We start from the raw sequence: 23,927 nt of genomic DNA on the forward strand, positions 1-23,927 counted from the left end.
TTATATACTTGAAAATTATATTTTATTTCAGTTTGTCCGATGTCAATTTTTTTAAATTTATTTTGAGATTAATACAAGTTTCCACCTCTTCGATAACAAGGAAAATAGTGTTTTGAATTGTGGGGCTGATTTGATAAATTTCAGAACGCAGCTTTCACGCACAGTTGCGAAAAGATATAGAATTTTAAAAAAATGCTTGGTGCCCGTTTTCTTACTTCATTAAGTTACTGCTTACATTAGTTATGTAGTGGTAAAAAAATATATAAAAAAAACAAAATTTTCATTAAAGAAATATTTGTGAAAGCTGAACCCTTAAACCAAGTCAGGGTTTTATTATCAAAATTATACTGTAGTTAGGCAAAAGTTTCGAAATAAAAAACGACTAATTTTTAATAAAGTTTTCCTTTTCCTCGACATCTAACTTCATATAACATATTTAATATCAGCCGCAAATTATTAAATTTTTGGCTATTCGTTTTTATAAAATGTAAAAAAGTAAATGTTTAGTACAAACACATACAGCCTTCTTGAGATAAGTCACAACGGCGTAACCTATATACGTATATATATATCATAATAAAACCAAATTTTCTATGATGTTTGTTCTTGCATCACCCGAGAACCAATCGTTGAACCAATGGTTTCAAATTTGCAAAGTACACTCATGATATCCCACAGAAAAATTTAAGCAGTTGACCGAGGCCCTAGCTCACTTGGGAATGATATTGTCAATTAATATTATTCATTAAAGAAAAAAAAGAAAGAATGCTCATATAAACAGATGTTCTAAAATGGTTCATTTGCGAGTTGAGGATAGAGAAAGATTTCGCTCGAATTTCAGCTACTTCGGTAAAATGTGGTCGTACGGGAAATTTTAGGACGTTAATGAAGAGACGATTTTTTATGAAGTTGACCTGAAAAATTGAATAGAATTGATAAATTGAACCTTATTTAATATAGTCAGTACCCAGTCCGTATATATTTACGCAATATTACTCGTTTTTTTGTTTCAGCAACTAGAGATAAATTACGGAAAAATTAGGAACGTTTGGCGTTTTGGTATGCGGTAAGAAGTCGTTTAATGTATTAAATTGGAAGTTTCTGAATCAGAGGAAATATTCAAAATTATTATACACGATGTCTCCAACGTGTAAGTTGCATTATATATTACACATATATACACATATAGCAATTGATAAAAAGCTGCAGCCCCTTGGACAATCGAACTGTAAAAGGAGATTTCGATACCAGAATTTCGAAGGTAAATTGATTGAATGGTGATTTCTTTTTAAATGTTTTTTTTTTTTATATCTGAAAGTAGTTAGGCACCTTAATGAAAATGAGCCTTATTAAATTAAAGAAATTTGAAAATAATAATAACACTGATATACATAATTTTTGTTTCCTAACATGCCATACATGATTTTTAATCTAATTTTTGATGGTAAAAACGAATATGAACTCAGAATATTTGTATCACCCACCAAGGTTAGAAGGTTGTAATTTACTTTAAAAATAATACAAAATTTTCGGTCTTTCGAAGCCGACAAAACGAACTTTCTCAATACTTTATTGATGAAAATAATTTGGTTTATTGCATAAATATCGATAAACTTAATGGCGATAATTCACACAGGACAAGTTCATAAACCATAGGACTGGCGCCTTTTCATAGATTCGTCCAAGTATAGTTAAAAGTTGTTCTACTGCACAACGGTGACAAATACCTTTACATACAAATCTTACGGTATTAATTTGAAAGATACATACGATGTGATGAAAGACTTTCTTGTAAGAACAAACTGTAAAATACATAGCTGGAACATATGTGGTGATTGAAAGTTATATTAGCTGTTTTGTTAGGCATGCAGTTAGGTTATACTAAGTACATGTGTTTACTTTTCTAATGGACAGTCGAGCTAGGGATAATCATTATTATACCAAAGAGTGGAAGAAACGGGAAAGCTTAACTCTAAATGGAAAAAAATAATATTAATATTATTAAAAAATCTATTTTTACCCCCTCACCATATCAAGCTAGGATTAATGAAAAATATTATAAAAACAATGAAGAAGGATAGTCAAAGATTTTTGCAAATCAGGCAGAAATTTCCGACTGTAAGTGAAGAAAAATTATGGAAGGAAAAATTTGTTGGTCCTCAAACAAGTAAGTCGGTCAAAGATGATGTATTTAGCTCAATGTTAAATATTGTTTAAAGTGCAGCTTGGACTTCATTTAAAGACGTTTGCAAAAATTTTCCTGGCAAACAAAAATCCGGCATATGTCTTTGAAAATATATTTCCTCCACTCATATATGGATTTTTTCCCGGAAAACCTCGGAAACGCAAGTGACTAACCCGGTGAACGTTTCCACCAAGACGTTTTATTGGTGGAAAACCGCTAATGAGGGAAAACTAACATGCTAGCCGATTACTTTTAAATATTAATTCGGAATGCGCCTGAGGCTATTTATAAAAGAAAAGTATCAGAGAAATCTATCTAATGCAGAGATGCCATGAAAAATTATAAATTTTACAGATTTAATTTATATATTTTTCTTAATTTGTTTTGAAACTTAAGTTATTTAACACTAAGGGGTATGGAAAACTTGGGTTTACAGGTCCGTAATGTACGCAAAAAAGTAAATGTTCAGTACAAACACATACAGCCTTCTTGAGATAAGGCAGAACGGCGTAACCTATATATATATATATACCAAATTTTCTATGATGTTTGTTCTTGCATCACCCGAGAACCAATCGTTGAACCAATGGTTTCAAATTTGCAAAGTACACTCTTGATATCCCACAGAAAATTTTAAGCAGTTGACCGAGGCCCTAGTTCCATTGGGAATGATATTGTCAATTAATATTATTCATTAAAGAAAAAAAAGAAAGAATGCTCATATAAACAGATGTTCTAAAATGGTTCATTTGCGAGTTGAGGATAGCGAAGGATTTCGCTCGAATTTCAGTTACTTCGGTAAAATGTGGTCGTACTGGAAATTTTAGTATAATATTGATAAAATGATATTGATAAATTGAACCTTATTTGCAGTAATTCTTTCAGAAATCTGTGATGAAAACTAATAAATTGGGGTAAAAATACTGTTTTTATGTTTGACGTACAATAACTGTGTTAGATAGACAACAAATAAAACTTGTAAAAGTAATCCTGCAGAAAACTTAACTTTCAATAAAATGATGTAAGATAAGTTCACTTCGTTATAGGTACAGAGGAAATATTTGTGGTTTTTTTTATTTTATTTTCGGATAAACATTTGCTTTTTGATCTGTTGTTGTTATTAAAATTTTTAATCCAAAAAATGAAAGCAAAGTAAGCTAAAATATCTTATATTTTATTACCTTTTAACATTTCTTAATTCCTCGTATGTGTAAAATATATTGACAGAATCTGGAAGAAAAAAAAACAGCATAGGACAGAACCATTCTTGAGTTGTCCCTAATGTTTAATATATCTAAAAAATCGAATCGCTATAAAAAGTTTAAGTTGTTAAATGAAATTTGTTTAACTTCTAATAAAAATTGTAAATGTTATTTGTTTATTATTCTGCTCTTTCGAATAACTAGTTTAATGAAATTAATAATTTGTCTAAATAATATTAAAAATTGTGAATGTAATATTTAACGATTGTAATCATTAGTTTTGTCAATAATAGTGAAATTATTGTTAGTGTGGGTGTAGGATGAACGCGTACTGCAAGCATGTTTGACTCATATTTACGAATAATTGCCAAAAATAAATCAGAAAATTTCTGTAAAACCATTTGTTGCCATCTTGTCCCGTTGCTCGATATATCTTATGCAATCGTTTTTATAGCAACTAACCATTATATTGCGTTGTATTTTTATAATAAAAAAATAAAGTATACAAATTTTAAATAATCAAAAAATATATTAACGCTTAGTCGGACCAATGAGACCGCTTTTTAAAACAACCTAATGTAATCAGAATTAGTGCAAATAAATTGGATGTTTAATCTTGAAAAATAGAGTTCAGAAGAATTTATATTTAAGAACGTGTCTCATTCTGCTCCTTTTTTTGGGCTTAAAAGATTAGTTATTACAGTAACTGCTTCCCTTAAATCGTTCCGGTATGTTGCAAAATTGTTTATCAAGATCTAAATGATTTACGGTAGATGAAGAAAGGAGGTGTAGGGTAGTAGAACCATATTTGCCTAATGCGAACGAAAATCATAACAAAAATTTAAGGTACTCGCATACAGCCAAATTAAAATAATTTTGATTAAAGGGTTTTTGAGTTGTATTGCTATAACTGTTATACACGTAGCATTGAATATCTTTCCGATTAAAAATCAGATGGACTTATAACCTTATCATTTTGGTATTATAGCTGAATATTCTAAGACCACTATACAAAAGTATCAAATTCAAAATGGCGACAACTACTCCTGTCCTATTTTACTATTTTCCTAAATTTTAATGCCATGAATGGTGTATACAATTTTTTTCAATTACTTATCGTAGTGTAAATGTTGGACCAACGGATATCAATCGATATTCAAACAAACCTAAGTACGTACATTCATACGTCTATAATTTTTTAAGTCATTAATTTGTGTTTTTTTAGAATAATAAATTAATTTTTCTGCCCGTAAGGATTAACGTACGGTAGTAGCAATAACGTTGGTAAAAAAAATCACACTAATGAAATGAAAATAATTACCGTATAAGTAAAAATCTTAGTATTTTCTACCGTTTCGTTATTATTATTTTTATCTAGTTTTAAACTCATTTTCAAAAAATATAACAGAAATAAGTACTTGCCATTTTAATAAGTATATTTATATATATATATATATATAAATAATTAAAATAACACATTAATAAAATAAGTATTTAATCCTTAAGTGAACTTATTAGAGTCAGTAGAAACACTAATATATAAGTAAAAAATAAAATAACTTTAAACCCCGAAAGATGTCTACCCAAAAATTGTCAAATAATGTGAAGATGGAGTATATATTTATAATAGAATTTATAATAGAAATTTATATAGAATTTTTTTTTGTCTTCATTCATTTGACTGGTTTGATGCAGCTCTCCAAGATTCCCTTTCTAGTGCTAGTTGTTTCTTTCAGTATACCCTCTACATCCTACATCCCTAACAATTTGTTTTACATATTCCAAACGTGGCCTGCCTACACAATTTTTTCCTTCTACCTGTCCTTCCAATATTAAAGCGACTTACTATATGCCTTACTATGCCTATACTATGATGCCTTACTATGCCTTAGGATGCCTTACTATGTGGCCTATAAGTCTGTCTCTTCTTTTAACTATATTTTTCCAAATGCTTCTTTCTTCATCTATTTGCCGCAATACCTCGTCATTTGTCACTTTATCCACCCATCTAATTTTTAACATTCTCCTATAGCACCGCATTTCAAAAGCTTCTAATCTTTTCTTCTCTGATATTCAGATCGTCCAAGTTTCACTTCCATATAAAGCGACACTCCAAACATATACTTTCAAAAATCTTTTCCTGACATTTAAATTAATTTTTGATGTAAACAAATTATATTTCTTACTGAAGGCTCGTTTCGCTTGTGCTATTCGGCATTTTATATCGCTCCTGCTTCGTCCATCTTTAGTAATTCTACTTCCCAAATAACAAAATTCTTCTACCTCCATAATCTTTTCTCCTCCTATTTTCATATTCAGTGGTCCATCTTTGTTATTTCTACTACATTTCATTACTTTTGTTTTGTTCTTGTTTATTTTCACCTTGTACTGTTACTCCGGATCTAAATTGTTCTTTAATATCATTAACTGCTAGTTCCATGCAAAGATTAAAAAGTAACGGAGACAGGGAACATCCTTGTCGGACTCCCTTTCTTATTACGGCTTCTTTCTTATGTTCTTCAATTATTACTGTTGCTGTTTGGTTCCTGTACATGTTAGCAATTGTTCTTCTATCTCTGTATTTGAACCCAAATTTTTTTAAATGGTGAACATTTTATTCCAGTCTACGTTATCGAATGCCTTTTCTAGGTCTATAAACGCCAAATATGTTGGTTTGTTTTTCTTTAATCTTCCTTCTACTATTAATCTGAGGCCTAAAATTGCTTCTCTTGTCCCTATACTTTTTCTGAAACCAAATAGGTCTTCTCCCAACACTTCTTCCACTCTCCTCTCAATTCTTCTGTATAGAATTCTAGTTAAGATTTTTGATGCATGACTAGTTAAACTAATTGTTCTGTATTCTTCACATTTATCTGCCCCTGCTTTCTTTGGTATCATGACTATAACAATTTTTTTGAAGTCTGACGGAAATTCCCCTTTTTCATAAATATTACACACCAGTTTGTATAATCTATCAATCGCTTCCTCACCTGCACTGCGCAGTAATTCTACAGGTATTCCGTCTATTACAGGAGCCTTTCTGTCATTTAAATCTTTTAATGCTCTCTTAAATTCAGATCTCAGTATTGTTTCTCCCATTTCAGCCTCGTCAACTTCCTCTTCTTCCTCTATAACACCATTTTCTAATTCATTTCCTCCGTATAACTCTTCAATATATTCCACCCATCTATCGACTTTACCTTTCGTATTATATATTGGTGTATTATCTTTGTTTAACACATTATTAGTTTTTAATTTATGTACCACAAAATTTTCCTTATCTTTCCTGTATGCTCCGTCTATTTTACCAATGTTCATTTCCCTTTCCACTTCTGAACACTTTTCTTTTATCCACTCTTCTTTCGCCAGTTTGCACTTCCTGTTTATAGCATTTCTTAATTGCCGATAGTTCCTTTTATTTTCTTCATCACTAGCATTCTTATATTTTCTACGTTCATCCATCAGCTGCAATATATCGTCTGAAACCCAAGGTTTCTACCGGTTCTCTTTATTCCGCCTAAGTTTGCTTCTGCTGATTTAAGAATTTCCTTTTTAACATTCTTCCATTCTTCTTCTACATTTTCTACCTTATCTTTTTTACTCAGACCTCTTGCGATGTCCTCCTCAAAAATCTTCTTTACCTCCTCTTCCTCAAGCTTCTCTAAATTCCACCGATTCATCTGACACCTTTTCTTCAGGTTTTTAAACCCCAATCTATATTTCATTATCACCAAATTATGGTCGCTATCAATGTCTGCTCCAGGGTAAGTTTTGCAGTCAACGAGTTGATTTCTAAATCGTTGCTTAACCAAGATATAATCTATCTGATACCTTGCAGTATCGCCTGGCTTTATCCAAGTGTATATTCTTCTATTATGATTTTTAAATTGGGTGTTGCAATTACTAAATTATACTTCGTACAAAACTCTATAAGTCGGTTATTAGAATAATTTAAAAAAATTCTATTACTATCCTCTTATTTTTTTAACAGACTTCAGAGTTCTTTCATTAAAAGAGATCCTTTTTAATGAAAAATTACACTATAAAAAAACAGTTTGATACTTTCTGTCATTTTACTGGAAGATTAAAAAAATTTGTTTTAAAAGTTTTAGTAAAATTAAAAAAAAATTTCAAGAAATTGTAAAAAGAAATAGTATCCGAATTAAAATTATCCAAATCTCCTTATTATCCAAATTATTTAGGACATATACAAAAAAGATTAATAAAATACGGCCTAAATATTAAATTAAATTTTCATTCTTGGGTTTGACATTCAGAAGTAAAACTGAAAATAAATTATGTCATTAGATAACAGCATTATGCTGGGAGAAAAATGCTATGCTACTGTAGTAAACTAGGATTCGATGCAGATTTTTAAGAGAAAACAAGAATATTAAACGGCTTCAAGAAAACATGTCGGCTTTGGAAATATATGTTTGAAGATTCAAACAGTAATAATTCATTTCGATTTAAAAAGCGATTCTGTTTTACATTTTACCTACTTATAAATATCAAAATCCCGAAACAAACATATATTCAAATAAGATAAGTAATTACGTGTACAATTTGAAAATATATAAATATATATAAAATAAACGTACCCAAATATGGTTAGTTTGTGTATCAATTCAAAAAAATGTATTGCTTTGTAATAATCCACAATCATATATATTACGTGTTTATCACGTTCATAAATGTTACTCCACCCACTATAAAGCTGTTAGCTAATGCGCGATTACCCTTTTCAGCAGTTATCTGTAAATCCTTATTATTAACGCAGAAATGACGAACAAGTAGGTGGAATACAGATGTGTTATGAAGATTCATTGGCCAACTCAAAAGACGGCAATAACATTAATAATAAAAATTCATGTAGATGAAAAACAAACAATATGTAATAGATTCAACAAAAATAATAAATATTAAAATAACGAGAACGAATGAGAAACGGTTTACTCCTGAATATTTTAAAAAAGACCAGCTGTATTCGATAAAAAAATTACGAGTTGACAAAATATCATTGGAGATGTAAGGAAGACATGGGAACCTGTTAATCCAATAATTATTAATAAATTCAAACAGCGATTACGGATGTCATACGAATTGTAAAATCGGAGTTGGAAGATTTAAAAAATATCGTACGATTTAAAAACCGTTCCATAAAAAGAATAATCTGAATAATATTCAAATAAAATGCATGTAATTCATCAGACACCATACGATCACAAAAAGGCACCGCATCGAGTTTTAATTTTAATATAAACTATGATGAGATATTGACTGAAGTATTTAAAAATCTTAACTCGACAGGCGTTCCTGGATTGTATAACATAAACCCCAAACATATTAAAACAGATTACAAAAAAACGGGAATGTTTAACGTTTTGTTTTGCAATAAAATAGTTTAATGTATTAAATTGGAAGTTTCTAAATTAGAGTAAATAATTAAAATTATTATACTCAATGTGCAACTTGTAATATGCATTACGTATTGGAAAGACATGGATTATTGGATGAAAGTGCTGGAACACGAACTGTAAAAGATAAATTCTGCACCCCCTTGAGAAATCTAATATTAAAAAAAAACATTTCGATACCAGAATATCGGACTTCAATAGATTGGTAGTTGATTTTTTTTATATCTGAAAATACGCGGTTAAATGATAATGAACCTTATTACAGATAATTACAGATAATTAACCGGAACATTACAGTAAATAATAATTTATAAATTCTATTTTTCTCTCTAGGAATGATATTTGTGTCGAATTAAATATACAATGATAGACCTAAAGTCAAAATTAAAAAAAAAATAAAAATATGTAATTAGAAGTTTCAAAATGCGATTGATTATTTTATTAATTTTACTTTATAAAAAAGTGGGTAAATATGATAAAGTAAATTGCATAGCGAATTTGTCGATTATAAAAATTGTTGAAATGATGATACATGTTGTTGCTAGAAAAAAATTATATTATATAATTACTAATAAAGGATGCTTATGTATAATTATTATTATTGAATTAAAATATTATAAACTTACATTCTGTTTAGTTTTCGTTGCGGTGTTAAGTAGTACCATATGATGAACCGTAAGTACAAAAGTGTGTGCTGCCAGATGTGAAGAATAATATGTAGATCCATACCAATAATAAAAAAACAAGTATGAGAATTCCAAAACGCAAGTCGTATTCCAGTACAGAATTTCTATTTTTAATAAATTGTCGAGCTCTTTAGTTATGAACGAAAGTTTACCTTGAATGTATCGATACCTATCGAAATTTAACTTTATCAGAACGACGTTACACTTGACGACAATCAGTTCTTTATACCTTTCGATCATGGAATTTTTCAGAAAATCGATCCGGGTAATAATTTCGTACCACAACATCAAAAGGTATAAACCTACCGTGTTCCGAAATCCAATTATTACATCATACCCTACAGTGAAAGTAATTATCGTAGCTCTGTTTTCTAATATTGATCCAGGAAAAAATATTACATCGATACCCATGGCAATCACACCGCTAAGTAAAGCAAGGAAGGTCCAAATGTATCTACTGTACTTCACTTTTTTCAACATACATTTGGGTCGCAGTGTTTTGCAGTGGCAATCGAAGTCATTCATTAGATTTGTTATTTCAAGTATTTTCTGTCTTCCTGTAATGCAGGATGTAATATTGAATATCACGTAAAACAAAAGCTGGATATAAAATAACATCCAGAAATTTGTCGGAACATACTTTGTGGAATGAAGCGTAACTGCTGTAAGAAAACTGATTTTACATAACAGCCAAATATATTTCCAAAATTTCATTTTGCTGTCCTTTCCTTCATCCAGGAAATTTGTATTCAATTCCGTTATTGTGGAAGTTCCAAATAATTTACATATATATGAGACCGGACGAATATCTTGAACAAATGAACCGAGTCTATCTTCGTAGTACGAGCAATTACGTCGAACATATTCCATAATTGTCTTATAATTTACGAACAAAAAAATTATATTTTTAACGGATCATAATCACAGAATTAAAATGTAGCGTATATTCATATGATTTGATCATTTGTTCTATCGCTCAGCAACACTATTAAATTTAAAGGTCGTTTTAAAAAAAGAATTCACTTTCATTTCAGAAATTTCTTTTCAATAATGTAATTGATTAAATAATTTATTTGTAAACCTATAATACAATAAAAAAATTATTTATTCGTTAAATTCAATTTTATTAATACATTATTGATTGAATATTTAATATCTAATAGTATGCATTATAATTTTCACTCTTAATAAAGAGTAATAATAAAGCTTTATTATTAGCTCTTAATAAAGCTTTGTCCATCAATTCAAATTTAACACTTATTCTTTTAATTGTACGTTCTTCCTCAGAAGAAAAAGTAATCGTTACTTGTTAAACATTATTTTTTATCATCAACGTTTCTTTTTGTACTTTTTACCATACCTACGGTACCATTAACCAATCCTTGAGATATATCGATATTTCTATTCGACATGACATGAGCAACAATTTTTATTGTAATGACCTTAGAAAAACCTCCAGTCTTAGAACAGCTATCATGATCTGATTTTAAAGCTTTATTCATTTTTTCCTCAAATAGGAAGCACAGTCTAATGAATCATAAGCAACAAATTCAATTTTTTCACAAGAGATGCGTCTTTAACATTTCAGTATTTAATGGTTCACACATGTAACGGGTTGGTAGAAGACATAACGTATCTATTGGTAGTTTATCGTTGTAATTGCACAATTCGGAGAAATACACGCGCAAATTATAGTGGTCAGTGTTTGTAAAAACAATTTTTCTAGAATTAAGTTATTTTAGATCGACATTGTTCAAATAACCGATTCTAATACGAGATGAATTTTTTAATATTCTAAATCTTTTTTTGTCGCATATTGATAATCAATTCATCGTAATGGAAAATATTTTTCATAAATCAAAATTAGCAAATGATCCTTAGTTGGTTTCATCTTAGGAAATTTTGATGTAAGTTGGATTGTCACGCACTGGTTGAAGTTGCAACAAACATCCAAATAATAAAACCTGTCGTTTTCCAAACCAACCCTCTTGTTCATCAGAAGTGTCGATTATTTCACGTAATCTAATATTTACATGAAAGTTATGTTAGATAACATCAAAATTTCAACAGTAATGATTAAAAGCGTGTTTTTGAATGCCATGTCTGAGAATAGAATATATCTTGGAGTACCATCATATTCTACAGGCAGTTGAAAATGTTTGTGGATTGTTAGTACTTTGATGTTGTGCGCAGCGATACCAGTTAGAGCAATTACAGCAACACTTTTATTTAACTGCTGTTTAACCCAACAATTTATGACGTGGATAAGAAAACTTTTACCAGTCCCTCCTTCACCACTAATAACAAGTCCTAAAATTTGTTAATTATAGTTTTCTACGCATTTTTTACTATATCTAATACACGTTTCTGATCTGCATTTAATTGCGCAAGAATATTGTCCATCTCAAAATCTTCCAAGTTTTTGTCAATTTCTCTGTAATTTTCATTGCTTCAACGGCCTCTATAGTGCAACAATCTAATGATTCATCGATTATGTAGGAGTCATTTTGGTATTCTCCTATTTTATTTGTAATAATTTTATCAATATGCTGAAAAGCCTTTTGAATTTCCACTAGTCTTTCACGGTATGCCATTCCTTTTGGTAAACTATGTTGTAGACTTTAGAATAACACTGCAAATGTGCTGTATTCATCTTTCAAAGTTTCTGACTTTTTCCAGGGTTTGAATAACAACAATTATCTGTAATAGTATTTTTCAAGTTGAACATCCGCAATGTATCTTTAATGATTTACAAGATATGGATTTAAACGTTTCTTGATAAATTTTCCGTTAGGTAGCATGAAACATTCTCTATTGCTATCTTGCTATCAGTTGTATAATCGAACCATTTAACAAAATCATGGAAGCATTAGTCATCCAATTCTTTTGGTCTCATAGGATAATAGTCGTCTATCATATTGGAATAGAAAATATCATTAGAATCTTTATCTAACAATTTAATTTGTTTCTTAGGGTTCAATATCATGGCCCGGTCATCGTATATATTAACCCATTTAACCGTACTATTAGGATCCGTACCGTAAAGCAAATTTCCTATCGGACTATCAGATGCTTCTAACGCTCCACACTTTCTATTGGTTAATGCTCAAAGAGCGAAATTCTATAGCCGACTGCACAATGAAGTTGAATTTTTAATGTTGTCGAAACGAGCTTGGGCAATATTGCTCTTCTCTCCTTTTTTTCGTATTTTGTAATGTATTTATTGTTGATTATAGTTTTGTCACCGCACAATTGAATATCCACATTTCCTTCCCGTGTAAATAATATTGATGTATTATAATCATTAGTATATTCTTCAAATTCAATTCTTGGTAAATCATATAATCTACTTTTTGTTTTTAAGGTTTTCCTGCCTGCAATGGAATACACAACGTCCCTCAAAACAAGAGTATCAGTCTTAGGTCGTGGAAAACCAAATCTGCAAAGCTTGATGAAACCTCTTATTAATATTTCGTTGGCAATAAGAATTGTGATTATGTTTTTGGTAAGTATTAATACAGCGGTAAAAACTTGGTGAAAGAGCTTTATCTAGATTATTGCATGTAACATATTTCTGTAAATTCAGCAACTTTTTCATTCGTAGATTCCCCTATGAAGGAGCATTTTCCACCCACAAAAGTAAATGAAAATGTTGTGTTCTTCTACTTTGATTTTTCAGTCGCCAAAATTAGTGCGTGATTTTACCTAAAGGATTATCTTTTGAACAAATGAAGTCAAGCATAGCACGAAATTGAACATCGATTAATCTTGAAACTGATATTGGAACAGCTGCAATTATATATGCATCTGACATTTTATCCAAATGCACTAAAAAATGTTAAAATTATGTTATTTGTTAGAGTGTATTTCATTTTATAATTAATTGTCCTGAAGAATTTAAGGAATTATCAATATAGTAAGTAAAAACGATTAACAAAAACAACGACCGATGGTGTTATAGTTGGCGCAATAGCTTTAATAAGAAATTTTGAATAACCGAGTGAAATTGAAAGGTACCCATATTTTAAAAAATATGATTACAGTCGTTACGGTGACAGAGAAACACGATCAAAGATTCCAGCATATCTTAAATATTTTAACTAGGGAAAGTACGAGAAATTAAGAAAATATGAAATTACGTAGAAAATATTATTTATTTTCTACATAGTCAGTACCCAGTCCGTATATATTTACGCAATATTACTCTTTTTTTTTGTTTCAGCAACTAGAGATAAATAGGAACGTTTGGTGTTTTGGTATGCGGTAAGAAATCGTTTAATGTATTAAATTGGAAGTTTTTGAATCGGAGTATATAATTAAAATTATTATACACGATGTCTCTAACGTGTAATTTGCATTATATATTGGAAAGACACGGAATATTATATAAAATTGCGGAACACATATAGCAATTGATAAAAAGCTGCAGCCCCTTGGGGAATCGAACTGTAAAAGGCGATTTCGATACCAGAATTTCGAAGTTAAATTGATTGAGTGGTGATTTCTTTTTAAATGATTTTTTATATCTGAAAGTAGGCAGGCACCTTAATGATAATGAGCCTTATTAAATTAAAGAAACTTAAAATATTAATAACACTGATAAACATAATTTTTGTTTCCTAACATGCCATACATAATTGGTATTCTCTTTTTTCATGGTAAAAACGAAAATGAACTCAAAATATTTGTATCACACACCATTTTTGAAAAACGTTTAAATTTTAATTAAAGTTTTTTTTCGTTTTCCCATGTATAGTTAGCATTGTAAGTTCCTGTAATGCATTTTCTTAGCTCATTTTTTATAGGTTAACTTTGTAAGCACAATATGTACGCAGTAAATAAACAATAATTAACAAGGAATTAAATCATATCATAGTCAGGTATTATGACATCATATCTTATACTGAAGGTTAGCCTTCATGGACAAGGTTAATCAGGTCTGTGCAGGTCAAAACATGTAGCGGGAACACAGCTGTGTTGTTTGTATTAAGCAATGGATTTAGCAATGAATTAATTTTGTTTTGCCTTATTACTGTCTTAAGTTTTTTAACAGTGCAGTGTCGTAATGCCTAGATATTATGCAAATGATCGTATGTGGTATGTGGTATGTGGTGAGTTTACCGTCAAATACAATAACGTTACACCTTTAATTAAAAAAACATATAATTTCTACGTTCAGTGTAAAATGGTGATCAGGATAAGACGTTGGCACCTCTTACAATAAGTACTAATTTTTCTGTATATTTAGGAGGATGACTGAAATGTATACGGAAGGCTTTGCCATTTGATGTATATATGATTTCGTGTGAACCAAACGACCATTTAACCGATTGTTATTTTTGTTTGCCAAGTGTGTCTGGAATTTCGAAAAAAAATAAACATACTGTAAAATATGCTCCGTTGCAATCTTCAATCAGGCGTGTTCCTCACAGTGAAATTATACCAGTTCCTGAGACACCTGTGAATATATATTTCGAGAGCAGCGATGAAGAATCAGTCAGTACTGAAGAGTACTTTGGAGTATCAGAAGATTACAAGATTTCGGATTATCTTCCGATAAGCAACATCTTACATCACAAGGTGAACTAAATGACTTGATTAGGGATTTAAACTTATTAGATAATCAAGCTGAACTGTAGGGATCAAGACTGCAAGGTTGGAATTTACTTTAAAAATAATACAAAAATTTCGGTCTTTGGAAGCCGACAAAAAGAACTTTCTCAGTACTTTATTCATGAAAATAATTTGGTTTATTGCATAAATATCGATAAACTTAATAGCGATAATTCACACAGGACAAGTCATAAACCATAGGACTGGCGCCTTTTCATAGATACGTCCAAGTATAGTTAAAAGTGGTTCTACTGCACAACGGTGACAAATACCTTTACATACAAATCTTATGGTATTAATTTGAAAGATACATACGATCTGATGAAAGACTTTCTTGTAAGAACAAACAGTAAAAAACATAACTGGAACATATGTGGTGATTGAACGTTATATTAGCTGTTTTGTTAGGCATGCAGTTAGGTTATACTAAGTACATGTGTTTACTTTTCGAATGGGACAGTCGAGCTAGGGATAAACATTATTATACCAAAGAGTGGAAGAAACGGGAAAGCTTAACTCTAAATGGAAAAAATATTATTAATATTATTAAAAACATCTATTTTTACCCCCTCTCCATTTCAAGCTAGGATTAATGAAAAATATTATAAAAACAATGAAGAAGGATAGTCCCAGATTTTTGGAAATCAGGCAAAAATTTCCGACTGCTAGTGAAGAAAAATTATAGAAGGAATATTTGTTGGTCCTCAAACAAGTAAGTCGGTCAAAGACGATGTATTTAGCTCAATGTTAAATATTGTTTAAAGTGCAGCATGGACTTTATTTAAAGACGTTTGCAAAAATTTTCCCGGCAAACAAAAATCCGACATATGTCTTTGAAAATATATTTCCTCCACTCATATATGGATTTTTCCCGGAAAACCTCGGAAACGCAAGTGACGAACCCGGTGAACGTTTCCACCAAGACATTTTATTGGTGGAAAACCGCTAATGAGGGAAAACTAACATGCTAGCCGATTACTGTTAAACTTTAATTCGGGATGCGCCTGAGGCTATTTATAAAAGAAAAGTATCAGCGAAATCCATCTAACGCAGGGATGGCCATGCAAAATTATAAATTTTACAGATTTTATCTATATATTTTTCTTAATTTGTTTTGAAACTTAAGTTATTTAAAACTAAGGGATATAGAAAACTTGGGTTTACAGGTCCGTAATGTACGAAAAAGCAATTTAAGAAATGGTATCGCACTTGGAGGAATATTAAAAAAAGTATTTTTAGTTTGTCAGTGAATATTATGAATTTTATTTTTCTCTCTGCGAATGTTGCTTCTATTGATGCAAATACCACCATGATAGACCTGAGATGAAATATTAAAAAAAACAGTAAGTAATTGAAAGCTGCAAGATCTGATATTGTAGGAGTTTTACAAGCGTCTGATAAAAATCTCGGATTATATTAAACTCAAATTATTTTATCAAATTTATACAACTGAAAAAAAGTATAAGTTGTTGGGAAAAAAATACATCTATCATCCTACTATATTAAAAACGGGGGAAAGTATAATAATATAAATAGCATAGCGATTGCGTCGATTATTAAAATCCTGAAATGATGTATGTTGTCGCTAGGTAGATATTTTATTATTTTAATTACAAATAAAAGATTATTATTTAATTAAAGGATATACTTACATTTTGTTTAGTTTTCGTTGCGGTGTTAAGTAATATCATATGATGAACCGTAATTACAAAAGTATATACTGCCAGTGGTTTAGAATATTCCGACATATTATTCCAAAAATAAAAAAACAAGAATGAGCATTCCAATACGCAAGTCGTATTCCAGTACAGAATGTCGATTTCTAATAAACTGTCAAGCTCTTTAGTTATGAACGAAAGTTTCCCTTGAATGTATCGATACCTATCGAAATTTAGGTTTATCAGAACGACGTTACACTTGACGATTATAAGTTCTTTATATCTTTCGATCATGGAATTTACCAGAAAATCGTTTCGTGTATTAAGTTCGTACCACAGCATCAAAAGATATAAGCCTGTCGTGTTCCGAAATCCAAGTATTACATCATACCCTACGATGACAGTAATTATCGTTGTTATGTTTTCTACTATTGTTCCAGGAAAAAAAATTACATCGATAACCATGGAACACAAACCGCTAAATAAAGCAAAGAAGGTCCAAATATATCTGCTGTACTTCACTTTTTTCAACATGCATTTGGGTCGCAGTGTTTTGCAGTGACTATCGAAATCATTGATTAGATTCGTTATTTCATGTATTTTCAATCTTCCTTTAATGCAGGATGTAATATTGAATATCACGTAAAACAAAAGCTGGATATAAAATAACATCCAGAAATATGTCGGAACGCACTTTTTGGAATATAGCGTAACTACTGTAACAAAAGTGATTTTACATAACAGCCAAACATATTTCCAAAAATTCAATTTGCTGTCTTTTCCGTCATCCAGATAATTTGTATTCAGTTCTGTTATTGTGGAAGTTCCAAATAATTTGCACACATATGAGACCGGACGAATATCTTGAAAAAAGGAACCGAGCCTATCTTCGTAATACGAGTAATTACGTCGAAGATATTCCATAATTTTTTTTAAATTTTTAAAAGAAAGAATGAAATGTTTAATTGCTTATAATCACAACAATAAAATGGAGCGTATGTTCATGATGATTTCATCGTTTGTTCTATCGCTCAGCAACACTTACTACTAAATATAAAGTTCGATTTAAAACAAGAATTCACTTTCATTTCAGAAATTTCACTTTAATAATCTAATTGATTATATAATTTATTTGCAAACCAATAACACAACCAACAAATTTCTTATACTTTAATTCAATTTTTAAAATACATTATTGATTTAATATCTAATATCATAATGTCTACACACACACACACACACACACACACACACACACACACACACACACACACACACACACACACACACACACACACACACACACACACACACAAACAAACACATATATATATATATATATATATATATATATTTATCAAATGAGATGACTGATATGTTGTTTCACGGTATCAACCGAACGATCATATCATAGTTTTCGACGTGCTTATTTAAATTGCCCATTAGCTGTGGAAACATGAAAAATTATAAGGAAAGTAAACTTTTTTAGCTGTGATAACACTGTTTAATTATAAATTTATTTACTTGAAAGTTATTTTTGATATCAGTTTGTCCGATATGTATACCTTTTTTAATTATTTTCATATTAATACAAATTATCACCTCATCGGTAACAATTAAAATAGTATTTTGAATGGATCGACTAATTAGATAGATAAAGCAGGTCTGTGGCATAGTTGGGAATAGATATACAATTATTAAAAAAGTACTGATGCCTCAGTACTTTTTCATTAAATATTCATTCACATAAAGCTTCTATGAGATCAGTCACAATGACGTAACCTATATGTATATATGGATCTTATAATAAAGACCGATTGCTTTCGAATTTGCAATAATACACTCCTGTTATTCCAGAGAAAATTTTAAGCAGTTGACAGAGGCCCTAGCTCACTTGGGTATGACATTGTCAATTAATATTACTCATTAAAGGAAGTTAATATAAACAGATATTCTAAAATGTATCATTTGCGAGTCAAAGCTAGTGAAAAACTTTGCTGTGATTTCAGCTATTCCGGTGAAATGAGGTCGTACTGAAAATGTTACCTGAATTTTTAGGCGTTAATGAAAGAACATAATTAGTTGTTTGTTGTTAGTTTGACCTGAGAAATTGAATAAAATTGATTAGTTTAACCTTACTAGAAGTAGTTTTTTTTATAAATCTAAGGTGAACACAAATAAATGGGCATCAGAAGCCTCTTTTTATATTTGTCGTAGAAAAAAACTTGTTACTCGGGTAAAAAACATATTTAAAAAAACCTGTAAAGAATTCAACTTTCAAAAAAATGGTTAACGTTAAATTCACTTCGTTGGAGGTAGAGAGTAAATTTTGCGGTTTTTGATTTTATTCCCGGATTTTAACATTTGCTTTTAAATTTGCCCTTATCATTAAATTTTTAATCAAAAAAATGAAGGCTAACTAAGCAAAACTAGCTTAATTCTATTACCTTATATTTTTCTTAATTCTACGTTTCTGAGAAATCTATTACAAAATCTGAAAAAACTAGAAAGGTCAGAACCATTCTTGCGTTGTCCCTAATCTTAAAAAAAAATAAATAATAATTTTTAAATGACATTTCTTTAATTTTTAATAAAAATTGTAGATTTTATTATTATTCTGCTTTTCTTAATAATTAGTTTAATGTAGTTTATATTTTTTCTAAATAAACTTAAAACTTGTGTATGTTACAGTTAAATGTAGTTATTAACGATTCTATTCGTTATTTATATTAATAATAGTGAAAATTTTGTTTCTGATGATCGAGTACTAAAAACATATTTGACTCGTATTTGCGAATAATTATTAAAAAAATTATAATTTTTAGTAAAATCATGTGTCGCGTTGCTCGACATATATCTTTTGTAAAAGGTTTTATAAAAATGACAACTTATATTGCGTTCAATGTTTATAATAAAAAAAAGTATAAATATTTTAAACAATTACAAAATATTTTAATCCTTAGTCGATCCCAGTGGGCTCCCTTTTTAAAAAAGCAGTCTAATGCAATCGGAATTAATACTAATAAATTGGATCTTTAATCTTGAAAGTAGAGTACAGAAGAATTTATATTGAAGGACGTGTCTCATTCTTTCCTCTTTTTTGGAGCTATAGAGATGATTTATTACGATAATGTTTTGCCTTAATAAATCCGTCCGATTTGATACAATATTATGTAACAAGAACTAAACGAATTGCAGTAGACGAGGGAAGAATTTGGAGTTTCGTAGAACCACCTTTGCCCAATGCGAACGAAAATCACTGCAAAAATGCCACGTACTCGTATGTAGCTAAATTACAATATTTTTGGTCAACTGGTTTACGAGTTTTAATGTTAATGCTAAACCAGTATTGTAAAAACCGCTAAATAAAGTAGATAAGGTCCAAATGTATCTACTGTATTTCACTTTTTTTAATATTCATTTGGGTCGCAGTGTTCACGTAAAACAAAAGCTGGATACAAAATAAGATCCTGCCACTTATCGCAATGTACTTTGAGGAATGTAGCGTAACTACAGTAACGAGAGTGATTTTACTTAACAGTCAAATATATTTCCCAATATTCCATTTACTGTCTTTTGCTTCATCAATGAAATTCGAATTCAATTCTGTAATTGTGGAATTTACAAATAATTTACACACATATGAGACCGGACGAATATCTTAAAAAAAGGAACCGAGCCTAACTTCGTAGTACGAGTAATTTCGTCGAAGACATTCCATTGCTTTCTTAAAGTTTAAGAAGAAAAAAATGAGATGTTTAGCTGATATTAATCACATATATATTAATTATTTATTTATATTTCTTAATTGATATGACTGATAGGTTGTTTCACGGTATCACCCGAACGATCAACTGTCCTAAATTTTTCAAGTAATTTCATTTAGGTATAATATCTTAAAACATGAAAAATCTTACGAAAAATAAAGCTTTTTAGATGTGGTAACACTTTATTTACATTTAGGTTGATATACTTTAAAGTTATTTGATGTCATTTTGTCCGTTGTGTATTCTTTTTAATTTATTTTTAGATTAATACAAGTTTCCCACCTGATGTACGACAATGAAAATAATGTTTTGAATTGGGGGGCTGATTTGATAAAGCAGATTTGACGCAAAATTGCGAAAAAAATGCTGGGTGTCCGTTTTCATACTTCATTAAATTACTGCTTACATCAGTTATGCAGTGGTAAAAATATATATAAAAAATCAAAGTTTTCATTAAAGAAATATTTGTGAAAGCTGAACCCTTAAACCAAGTCAGGGTTTTATCATCAAAATTATACTGTAGTTAGACAAAAGTTTCGAAATAAAAAACGACACATTTTTGATAAGGTTATCTATTTCCTTGACATATAACTTCATATAACATATTTAATATCAGCCGCAAATTATATTAATTTTTGGCTATTCTGTAAAAATGTAATTATTAAAATGTAAAAAAAAGTAAATATTTAGTACAAACACATACAGCCTTCTTGAGATTAGTCACAACGGCGTAACCTATATATATATATATATATATATATATACATATATATCACAATAAAACCAAGTTTCTGTAATGTTTGTTCTGACATCACCCGAGAACCAATCGACCTATTGATTTCAAATTTGCAAAGTACACTCCTGATATCCCACAGAAAATTTTAAGCAGTTCACAGAGACCCTAGCTCCCTTGGGAATGATATTGTCAATTAATATTAATCATTAAAGAAAAAAAGAAAGAATGTTCATATAAACAGATGTTCGCAAACATTTTGCGAGTTGAGGATAGCGAAAGATTTCGCTCGAATTTCAGCTACTCCGGTAAAATGTGGTCGTACTGAAAATGTTAGGACGTTAATGAAGCGAAAAAGGTAATGATTTCTTATGAGGTTGGCCTAAAAAATTGAATAGAATTGATAAATTTCAGTAGTTCTTTTAGAAATCTGCTGTGAAAACTAATAAATTGGGGTAAAAATACAGTTTTTATGTTACATGTACAATAACTATGTTAAATAAATAACACGTAAAACTTGTAAAAATAATCCTGCAGAGAATTTAACTTTCAATAAAATGATGTTCAGGTAAGTTCACTTCGTTGTAGAAAGAGAGTAAATATTTGTGATTTTTTTATTTTATTTCCGGATAAAAATTAGTTTTTTAATTTCTTATTATTATTACAATTTTTAATCAAAAAAATGAAAGCAAACTAAACTAAAATAGCTTATTTTTTATTACCTTTTAATCTTTCTTAATTCTACCTTTGTGTAAAATATATTGACAGAATTTGGAAAAAAAAACAGCAAAGGACAGAACCGTTCTTGAGTTGTCCCTACTGTTCAAAATAACTAAGAAATAAATCGCTATAAAAATTTTAAGTTGTTAAATGTCATTTTTTTTTACTTCTAATAAAAACTGTAAATGTTATTTTTATTATTCTGCTCTTCCGAATAACTAGTTTATGAAATTAATACTTTTTCTAAATAAAATTAAAAATTGTGAATGTTACAGTTAAATGTAGTTAGTTATTAACGATTGTAATCATGATTTTTGTCAATAGTAGTGAAATTATTGTTTGTGTGTGTGTGTAGGATGAACGAGTACTGCAACCATGTTTGACTCATATTTGAGAATAATTGCCAAAAATAAATCAGAATTTTCAGTAAAATCATTTGTTGCCATCATGTCCCGTTGCTCGACATCTCTTATGCAATCGTTTTTATAGCAACTACACATTATATTGCGTTGTATTTTTATAATAAAAAAATAAAGTATAAAAATTTTAAATAATCAAAAATATTTTAACGCTTAGTCGGACCAATTAGACCGGTTTTTATACAATCTAATGCAATCAGAATTAGTGCTAATAAATTGGATCTTTAATCCAAAAAAATAGACTTCAAAAGAATTTATATTTAAGAACAAGTCTCATTCTGCCCCTTTTTTGGGGGCTTAAAAGATTACTTATTACAGTAACTACTTCCCTTAAATCGCTCCGATTTGTTGAAATATTGTTTATCAGTATTTAAATGATTTACGGTTGATGAAGAAAGGAGGTGTAGGTTCGTAGAATCATTTTTGCCCAATGCAAAAGAAAATCATAACAAAAATTTAAGGTACTCGCATACAGCCAAATTACAATAATTTTGATTAAAGGGTTTTCGAGTTGTATTGCTATAACTGTTATACACATAACGTTGAATATCTTTCCGATTAAAAATCAGATGGACTTATAACTTTATCATTTTGGTATTATAGCTGAATATTCTACGACCGCTATACAAAAGTATAAAATTCAAAATGGCGACAACTACTCCTGTCCTATTTTACAGTTTTCCCAAAATTTAATGCCATGAATGGTGTATACAATTTTTTTCCATTAATTTTCAACGAATTTATGTTGGGCCAGCGGATATCAATCGATATTCAAACAAACCTAAGTACGTACATACATACGTCTATAATTTTTTAAGTCTTAGTGTTTGTTTAGAATAATAAATTAATTTTTCTGGCCGTCAGGATTAATGTACGGTAGTACCAATAACGTTGGTAAAAATATTACACTAATGAAATGAGATTGCATATATATATAAATTATTAAAATAACAATATCTTTTAAAAAAAATTATTTAAACTTCAAAAGCACTTACTAAGTAGTCATTAAAAACACTAATATATTTTTTTTGCCTTCATTCATTTGCCTGGTTTGATGCAGCTCTCCAAGATTCCCTATCTAGTGCTAGTCGTTTCATTTCAGTATACCCTCTACATCCTACATCCCTAACAATTTCTTTTACATATTTCAAACGTGGCCTGCCTACACAATTTTTTCCTTCTACCTGTCCTTCCAATATTAAAGCGACTATTCCAGGATGCCTTAGTATGTGGTCCATAATTCTGTCTCTTCTTTTAACTATATTTTTCCAAATGCTTCTGTCTTCATCTATTTGCCGCAATACTTCTTCATTTGTCACTTTATCCACCCATCTGATTTTTAACATTCTCCTATAGCACCGCATTTCAAAATCTTTTCTTCTGCTACTTTCACATTTAGTGTTCCATCTTTGTTATTTCTACTACATTTTATTACTTCTGTTTTGTCTTGTTTATTTTCATGCGATAGTTCTTGCGTAGAACTTCATTTATGACATTGATTGTTTCTTCTAAATCCTTTCTAATCTC

The 23,927-nt window shown here is 29.8% G+C and overlaps 1 protein-coding gene across 2 annotated transcripts in view; it reads left to right on the top strand.

The window, feature by feature from the left end:
* LOC142332968 (uncharacterized) overlaps nucleotides 1-23,927 on the top strand; it is a 172,249-nt gene that overhangs the window by 31,290 nt on the left and 117,032 nt on the right. For both annotated transcript variants that reach the window (XR_012758460.1, XM_075379691.1), the window contains exon 2: nucleotides 12,855-12,995. Coding sequence is in view for 1 of the 2 variants with exons in the window: in XM_075379691.1 (XP_075235806.1) it covers nucleotides 12,870-12,995 (126 nt within the window). In the remaining variant the exon portion in view is untranslated. The remainder of the gene's footprint in view (nucleotides 1-12,854; nucleotides 12,996-23,927) is intronic.

The sequence above is a fragment of the Lycorma delicatula genome, chromosome 12 (assembly GCF_047948215.1).
Source record: "Lycorma delicatula isolate Av1 chromosome 12, ASM4794821v1, whole genome shotgun sequence".
NCBI classification, from domain to species: Eukaryota; Metazoa; Arthropoda; class Insecta; order Hemiptera; family Fulgoridae; genus Lycorma; species Lycorma delicatula.